The sequence below is a fragment of the Adiantum capillus-veneris genome, chromosome 30, assembly GCF_014529385.1.
Source record: "Adiantum capillus-veneris isolate H3 chromosome 30, ASM1452938v2, whole genome shotgun sequence".
NCBI classification, from domain to species: domain Eukaryota; kingdom Viridiplantae; phylum Streptophyta; class Polypodiopsida; order Polypodiales; family Pteridaceae; genus Adiantum; species Adiantum capillus-veneris.
The window spans coordinates 4,832,858-4,842,099 of NC_140960.1; the positions used below are offsets into that span (position 1 = coordinate 4,832,858).

The 9,242-nt window shown below is 43.6% G+C and overlaps 1 protein-coding gene across 1 annotated transcript; it reads right to left on the reverse strand.

Moving 5' to 3' along the window:
- Nucleotides 1–5,322: 5,322 nt before the first annotated feature.
- On the reverse strand, nt 5,323–8,982 carry LOC147417467 (pentatricopeptide repeat-containing protein At2g13600-like). Its single transcript, XM_086507466.1, has one exon. It carries the CDS (start codon nt 8,914–8,916, stop codon nt 7,009–7,011), a length of 1,908 nt encoding a protein of 635 aa, XP_086363592.1. The 5' UTR covers nt 8,917–8,982; the 3' UTR covers nt 5,323–7,008.
- Between the last annotated feature and the right edge of the window lie 260 nt (nt 8,983–9,242).

The window sequence follows — 9,242 nt, forward strand, 5'->3', positions numbered from 1 at the left end:
GTAAGACCACTCAAGTAAAAAGAGCTGAATATACCCTAGAAGTAGACAACATTCGTTCAATCATGTCTACACCCATCCCATGCACTCTTACTTTGGGAGAACTGTTAAAACTCAGACCATATTTATGGAATGATCTACAGAAAACCCTAGAGAAGGTGGGGATAAAGGGGCTAATCTCAAAAAAATTGGAAAATTTGAAAAATGAAATGGACAACAAAGAGATTCGATCTGTTCCAATGAACAAAGTCGGAGAATATTATGAAGGGGAAGAAGGAAACACCACCCTTCCAGTGAAATATAATGACATTGAAACCATGGCAATACTGGATAGTGGGGCAGGCATAGCCATAGCCACGAAAGCAGTATGGGAATCCTGGGGACAACCAGCCATTAGACAAATTCGAATGAAATTGCAATTGGCTGACGGACACATTGAAAGACCATTGGGGCTACTTGAAAAAGTGATAGTCAATTCCTGTGGGATTGAATATCAACACACTTTTGCCATAGTAGACTTTGGAAAAAAACTCAATCACGAAATCATATTGGGAAGACCTTTCATGCGACAAGTACAACTTATTCAAGATTGGGGAAACAATTATCTGTACTTGAAGCAAGTGGGATCTATGACAGGGGTAAATCTAAAAGATCACACTTGTATAAATGTCTTGAAAACACCCATACAAGAGTTTGATTCAGTCTCTTCGGATGAAATTAAGCTTTCGTCCTGGTTAAACAAGGACACTCCTATTTGGATGTGTGGAGCCTCAGAAAATGGGAGTGTAAAACGAGAAGAATGTATTTTAGAAAGGGATTGCACAGACGAAGCCTATGTACCTGAACCCTTTCCAGAGCATTCATTTGAGCCATGACTGAAGCTTCTTGCCCCTTGAAAGCCCCATCTGCGGGTAGGACATCTCCCATCTCATAGGCTTGGATGCCTAGCTTGGTGGCCAACTCTGTGGATATGAAATTGTGAGTAGAACCAGGGTCAAAGAGAATAAAAGCATCACGTTCTCTTACCTTTCCCCAAGCGTGGCATAGAGGAGATCCTTTGTGGTGAGCTTCCTCTTCTTGGATTTCGACCAAGGTAGCTCTAGGAGGCTCCTAGCGGGTGTTCTTTTGGGGGCAAGCGTGGTACGCATGTCCTTGCTCGCCGCATTTGAAACAACGGTTATCCTTGCGATAACGCTCAAGATCTTCATGAGAGAGTTTGTTTTTGCCTTTGTAAACTCCCTTCTCTTAGCTTTGTTGTTATTGGAATTGCCCTTAGGAGACTTTTGGACATTGTCCTTCCCCTTAGGCTCATTGTTACAGTCCTTGTTCTCCATGGGCTTAAGATTTCTCTTAGCCTCAGTTTGGAAATTGATTCGTGAAGCCACCATGGTATGGTGTATAACCGCAGATATAGTGCGTGGCCTTTGGGAGTTGACATACTCCGCCATGTCTTCAGTTAGACCCGCACAAAGTTGTTTTTGCTCACCAAAATCCATCTTTTTGAAGACAGTGGCTTTGAGATGTAAATCCCAAAGCTTGTCTTTGCATATTTGTGAATAGATTCATAGAGAGAGAGCTTCAAGCTTCGCCATCCGGTGAGTACTTTCTTTGGCATCGGCAGCCAAAAAATGCTTCATGATGGAATCTCTTAAAGCTTTCCATGTTCGTGGGGCTTCACCGTTTGCCCGTAGGCTAGACCACCATTGCCTGGTGGACTTTTGAAAATGCATAGCTACATGACATAGCTTAGAGGACTCCGTGAAGCCCTCATCTCCAAACGCCGCATCGAATTGTTGGATGAAAGCCAAGATTTTGTCCGTAGCACCAAAGGTGCCATCGTAGGTGAGGAAAGAGATGTTTTTTCCTCCCTCTTTGAACTTCTTGAGCTTGGACATCTCTTCCATGCGGCATAGGATTTCCTATGGCGTCTTCTTTTTGGTGGTTCAAAAGTTGCACCATCGCTTTCTTCAGAAGATGAAGAATTTGAGGAAGATGAATAAAAGGGTGACCTCTTTCTCACCTTTTTCTTGCCTTGTTCCTCTTTGTCTGCACCATCACTTTCTTCATAAGAGGAAGAGGATGAAGAAGATGGAGAAGAGGGTGACCTATTTCTCGCCTTTTTCTTCTCTTGTTTTTTATCATCCCTCTTTGAATTATGGTGTGGAGAGGTGTACTATGGTCTTCTCCGTTTAGGAGGTGATGGAGAGCCCGCCTTCTTCGTGGAGCCATCTCCGTCGAGGTGGCAGGAGACTCACTTCTTTCTCGTTCTTTTGGTGGACTCTTGAGTTCTCCTTTGGCAAGGAGATGCGTCATCAAGAAGTAAATTTTTGAGCCCTTCGTATGGATCCTCTTCTTCTTCCCAAATCGGAGAGAGGTTTCTTTTGGAAGTCTCACAAGGAGGCTTCCTAGGTACTCTCTCTTCATGATGGGGAGTTTGGAGAATCCCATGAGCATGTAGCTGCCGTTGCACTTCACTTTGGAGGGATGGTTTGCCCATGGCTTGTTGAAGCCTAGAAACAAGGTAGTTAACAAGCATAGGGACATCATTAGTAGCTTGCTCATTAGCAAAATCAAAGCTATCAACATTTTTAATTTCACTCTCTTTACTATTGTTAGCCATTCTAACAATTTTTAGGTGTAATATTTTTAGGTGTACTTTGGCACTTCAAGCCCTAGTTGCTACTCCTCTTTACCCCTTTAGAAAAAGCATTCAAGCTACTGTACCAGTGGCTCAAATATCATTGATTTCAAGGAATAGAAGAGAGGGTCTTTCAACAACAAAACAGTACCGGTTCCTGTCAAGCTTCAAATAGCTCAATAGTGATTAAACTGTAGGCAAGCCCCGTAGAGCTCCACTATTAAGACCATAGCTCTCGACGGTGATGCCCCGTTATCTGCACGAAGGCAGGTTCACTGCAAGGCTGAAAAATCCCTTCTCTACTTACTCAATTGCAATTAATAATACCAACCATTTATAGCTAGCTTGAGGACCTCCCTTCTTGAGCAAGAAAAGAGAAACCTTGTGCACCAATGTAACATTTAATCGCCTAGTAACTTGTGTGTAGCGGAAAATAGCATAAACATAGGTGAGCATTTCATTAGAATAGATTCCTAATGAGCATAGCAACAGTGCTTGGATGGAGAGAGAAACAAAAAGCATAACACCTAGTTAGATAGGCATGAACAATACTTCAAAAGAGAGAGAAATTAAGCTATTGACAACAATTGAGGACCGGATTTACATGGAGCCGGTCCCCCCTCCAAAAGGTTTTGTATTATAGGTTTTTCCCATCAAAGGAGACATTTTACAATACAATACTTTGTGTTCCTTCAATAACTTGTTGGTGCAATGCAGATGGAAGCTTCAAGCACCATGTGCACACTATAAAACACAACATCAATTTTCTCACGGTCTTAGACCCAAGACCTCATACACCTTCGAAGATGGTGAGAGCTAGCGGGGTATGAGAGTAGATTGAGAGGAAGACGGAGTATTCTTACGAAAAAGAAGTATATCTCCTCTCATAATCACTCATAATAGCTTAGCATAGCTTAGTAATTAGCATGGTAGAGGAGATAAGCATGCATTGAAGCTTGGCTCTTGGTTGGGTTTGCACCACAAAGCCAAGAGTTGTTGGTGTAAGCCTCACTTCTCACAAGCTTGGAGTAGATGATGAGCTTTCCATTAAAGCTTGAGATGGAGAGAGAGAGAGAGAGAGAGAGAGAGAGAGAGAGAGAGAGAGAGAGAGAGAGAGAGAGAGAGTCTTATTGCTTCACACATGAGATTGTGTCAGTGTGTGTGTGATAATGTCTTGCCAAAATCAGCCCCCTCTCTCTCTTGGTCGACCCCTCTTGCAATTTACTCATGCTGACATCCCATTGGACCCTGCAAACTAGCCAATGATAATTAAGAAGCATAAGTGATAGCCTTGTGACATGTGTCCCCCTTTCCCCTTTTGTGAGAGATTTAGGTAATTAACTAATGCAATTAAACTCTCATTGGACCCCTTAGTCTTTTGGCCAATAGGAATCAGGCAAGCCATTGAGCTGTTGAATGCTCATTGGACCCCTTGGGAGACTGGCCAATAGTCTTCTAGAGAGCTTATTTCTCATTGGTTCTTTTATTAAGTGTTTTTAAATGAATTAGAATAAATTTACTCTAGCTTAATTCTCATCGGTCCACCTCTATGGCCATCCAATAGGATTTGGGTGCACCTTGGGGGCAACTGGTCTAGGGAGCTGACATGTGTCCACTATTCCCTTTGTGTAAAGGGCTTGCAAGAGTGTGTGTGCGCGCGCGCGCGTTCTCTCACCTTTTCTCTCTCTTCCCCTACCTTTAGGACTCGCCCCCTCTTATCTAGGACCACTTGAAGACTTTTTGGTCATCACATAAGTATCCAATTTCACTAAGCTTAATCATTTGGACTTACCTTTGAATTTTGGAACCTTAGCATTTTGGAAGTCTTAATGGGTCGAACCTAAGGTCTTGGGAGCCCATTGTTACACATTGCTCTTTTTCAGATGGCCCCCCTCGAGATCTCTATTTTTCCTCCTTTGGATCCCTACTGTCACCAATCTGTTAGCCTTACCAATAATGTAGCTTTTTCTCCCCTGGTACTTCCCCATATTAAATGATCGGTTTAACATGAGAAAATCATTTAGGAGAATTAGATATTAGTTATTATGACATTCCTTGCATGAGGAGAAGATGAAGTTAACCTTGAGCTTTCACTAGTGGAGCAAGTCAATGCTCTAGACAAATATCTTATTGAGTCAAAAGCTGGAGAGCCCTCGAGTAGCTAGTGGCCTACCCCTATGGAAGTGCAAAACTCCGAGAGAGCCCCTGATTCCGATATACCCTCCAAAGGCCTCTAGACATAAGGCCAAACCCAAAAAAATAGGTGTCCTTTTTGGGATTCTGATTGTATTTATTTGTATCAAGGATCTCCTGCTTTTCTTTGTAATATTCTCTTCCTTAATATAAATTCATGCGCTTTTCTGGGTTTTTTTAAAAAAAAAGAAAGGGGGAAAATACTGGAGGCCATGGTGACAAGCAACGCAGAGGGAGGAAAGAGGGGCTCACGTTGGGCAGCAGAGAGCTCGGTTGAGCTCGCATGAGAAGCGAAAGATGACCAGCAGGTTGGGGCGAAGCTTTTTGGTGCCCGCACAGGGCAAGTTAAGTTGTTGTCACGTCATCATCGTCGTTTCACATGCCACATCAATCACGGCACCGTGACTAATTGTGGAGGGCATTGAAAGGGGTTTTTTTTTAATAAGGGGGGGGGGGGATAGCGTGTATAAAAGAAAGGAGATCTCTGTCATGATTTCTCTCCCTATTGAGCTCTCTTGCTCTCATACAAGAAGCTTGAGGAAAGAACTCGATCTCTCTCGCTCTCTACCGCCACACAAAAGAAAGCTATGGGCAATGGGGGAGATCAGTCTTACTCTCTCTTTCTCTCGACAGCTTTGAAGGACGAGCTTCCATCAAAGGAGAAGAGTTGTCTCGCTCTCTTTCTCTCCTAATGGAATTGACGGAAGGGAAAAGCAAGCAGGAGGAGGAATGGTGCCCCGGTGGAAAAACGAGAGCAAGGGAAGGGAAGGTGGGTTAATTTTTCTTTCTTGCTCCATCTCCCTCTCACTCTCGCCCTTGAGGGCTACATGCAAGTTCCATTTCTCTGGACTCCAATGGATAAAGGAAGTAATAAGGGCATCCAAGCATGAGGGTAAAGATAGCAAAGGAGGAGTAGTTTTTATGGCATGAGGAGCAATAGAGCAAGGAGAATAATCTCTCTCTACCATAGTTGGGAAGTACAAGGGCATCAAGGTGCAAAGGTTTGTATGTTCAAAGAAGCAAAAGGATTGAAGAGCAATTTTCATGTTCAGGGTGCAAGAGTGCTAAAGATAGAGAAGAAAAGAGAGGCTTTAGGAAAGTAAGGTTGAGCTCAACTTAAGATAGGCAGTCACTGATGTTCAAAGTAAGCACCAATCTACATTCGTTGAGGGGCTCGAGTGCATACAGCAATGAGGGCTTGGACATGTATCGAGAAGACTCCAATATCATGATCGATTGGGAGCCAAGGAGCGGTTTCGATTGACTATCAATGAGCTATGAATTGAACTTTGCTCAAAGTTTCGATCGACTGTCAATGAGCTATCAATTGAACTCTGCTCAAAGTTTTTATTACCACTGTGTGATTGTTAGAAGTCGATTAGACCATATCTTGTCCAATTTATTCCAGTTTTAATGATATAGTATTTATTTTGAGTTGCTATTGACATTCATCTATATGTGTCTGCTGTTTTCTCTCTCTTCCATCTTCCAGAGCCAGAGGCCCCGTGCCTTCCCTTCCTGGCTCACCTCTCCTCAAACACATATCCCCGACACCGGGGCATTTTTTTCGCTCATTAGAAGGTTTTTTCCCTTGGCTTGTATACACGCCCATCGTTCTAGGGCAAGCCTTATCTTTCTATTAGCACGCTCACTACTTCCTCTTCACGTGAATTCCTACAACCATATTCTCCATGCCTCTATGTACAACATAAGGCACATTATGCCCACCATCAGTCTCTTCGGGCACAAAGATCGAGCAACTCGTAACTTGATCCTTCATATCAAGACCTGTACTCAAGAGAGTGCCCCTTGAGAATGTATCTTGATATCATCTCCCCGTGTTGGAGTCGATCAAAGATAGTATCAAGATTTGGCTTCGAAGCATACTGCTCCCTCATGTGGCATACACATCTACAACAATTTATTGCCTGCCATATCAGCAGTCAAAGGGACTGCCACATCAGCACACTACGGCCATCCCACGATTTGCCGGCGTGCCGCACATTTCCCAGCCGTCTGTAGAGCCACTCCAGGTCTCTTTCTTCCACTCCACTCAGCTCAGCTCAGCCCGCTCTGCTCCGATTGGATATGGTCATCATTTTGTGACACTTTGAGCATGCTCTCTATCCCTAACAGGAAACCTATGAACATTGCAACTCATATCCACCCAGGACAACACCTCATATCTTCCATGCTTTGTTTTCAATTCTCATGGCTTTAACAGTTTCTGCTTCCTCTTGCATGCATGCAGCGGCATAAATATTGGCCATCAGGACATAAGGAGCTGGATCACTTATATCTACATCAATAGCACGTTGAAAGGCATACCTCCCAACATCTACCTCTTTCCAGTTTCGACTGGCGCCCAAAAGGGAACACCAGACTGCAGAATCGTCTGAAGCTGTCATGAAATGGGTCAATTTTACTGCCTTATCCAAATGGCCTGCCTGCCCAAAAAGATCAATCATGCAAGTGTAATGCTCTATATCTGGCTTCAAGCCATATTTTTCAGTCATAATCACAAAATATGATTGCCCGTCATTGACCAAGCCTAGATGACTACATGCATTAAGAACGCATGAAAAGGACATTGCATTCGGACCAATGCCTTCATCTTGCATCAATTTGAAACAATTTAGTGTTTGTTCATATCGGCCTTGACGGGCCCATCCTGTCATTAATGCATTCCATGAAGCCCCGTCCCTATGAGGGAGCCCTCCCAGCACTTGTTGGGCTTTTGCAAGAGCACCACACTTGGCATACATATCTATGACAGCATTACCGAGGATAATATTATTTTCCAGCAATCCCTGGCTTGCAATTTTATCATGAATTTCCTTTCCCTTGTTGATTAGACCTATGCTGCCACAGACTTTCAAGATGCATGAAAAAGATACTGCATTTGGCGAGATACCTTCACGTTGCATCTTTGCAAAGCAATCGAGTGCATTTTCAGCTTGGCATTGTTGGGTGTATCCTACAAGCAAGGCATTCCAAGTTACGACATCTCGAAGTGTAAGATTTTCTAGGAATAGTCGGGCTTTTACCAGCTGACCACACTTTGCATACATATCCACTAATGCAGTGCCAAGCACCACATCCTTTTTCAGCAGACCCTGCCTACGTATCTCATCATGGATTTGGTCTCCCATGTAAGCTGCTCCGATGCTCCCACATGCTTTCAAGACAGAAGTATAGGTAACTGCATTTGCATCTATTCCTTCTTCTTGCATCTTTGCAAAACACTCCAACGCTTGCTTACTTTGGCCATCTTGTGCATATCCCGAGATCAGTGCTGACCAACATACGACATTTCGAACAGGAAGCCCCTCAAGCACCTCTTGCGCCTTGGTAAGAGCACCACACTTTGCATACATGTCAACCACAGCAGTGTCAAGCACAATATTCTTTCCCAACAATCCTTGCCTAGCAATCTCATCATGGATTTGTTCCCCCTTATCAGAAGCTCTAAGGCTACCACAGGCCTTCAAGGCACATGTAAATGTTACCCAATCTGGCGAAAGCCCCTCATCTTGCATCTTTTTGAAGGACTTCAACGCATCCAAACTCTCCACTTGTTGGGCATATCCAGAAATCAGGGCAGTCCATGAGATAACATCCCTGCTCTCGTGTGTGTCAAGCAATTCTTTTGCCTTTGGTAGGTTGCCACATTTAGCGTACATGGTTATCAACGCATCGGAACACTTCTCAAGAAACCCCCTTCTTAGAATCTCGTCATGCACTCTGATGCCTATGGACTGATCCTTGTTCTTGCCACAAGATCTCAATAAAGCTACAAAGTCATGGCATTCTTCACCGTTATAAGCATGTGCCTCTTTACTGCCGCAGACCATTTTGCCTTGGCTAGGCAGAGCTAGACATCTGCTTCTAAGTTCTTCAGCAACCCACGATGGATTGTATGAGCAATCGAGCCACAGGGGTTCGCTAGTCACCCGGTGCTTGAAGTCTGGATATGTGGCGCCAATCTTACTGTTGCGATTGTCTCGCCACTGGGAGGGGTCCCTGATATACTCCTTCCAGAGCGATTCTACATGTCGCAGTTTCTGCTCTCTCTTCAAGCTCTTCATGCACGTAGTAGTAGTCACTTTGCCCAAATTGCCAGCCAGCGTGAAAAGTGACAACTGCGGAAAGTGAGGGGACGTTGAGATTTCGAGAAGACGACGACGAAGAAGCTGGCACTTTTAAGTTCTTTTTTGGGAAAATTAGCAAAGTACCCCTCTAATTTGCAGAAATTCCTAAAATACACCAATATTTTGTCATAAATTCCCAAAATGCCCTTCAAATTTTCCAAAATTCCCAAAGTACCCTAATTGTGAGATTAAATTTCTTCAAAGATAGAAAAAATCGTAGCTTTTCATAAGAAGACTCATTGTCTAACAATATAAGATGATAA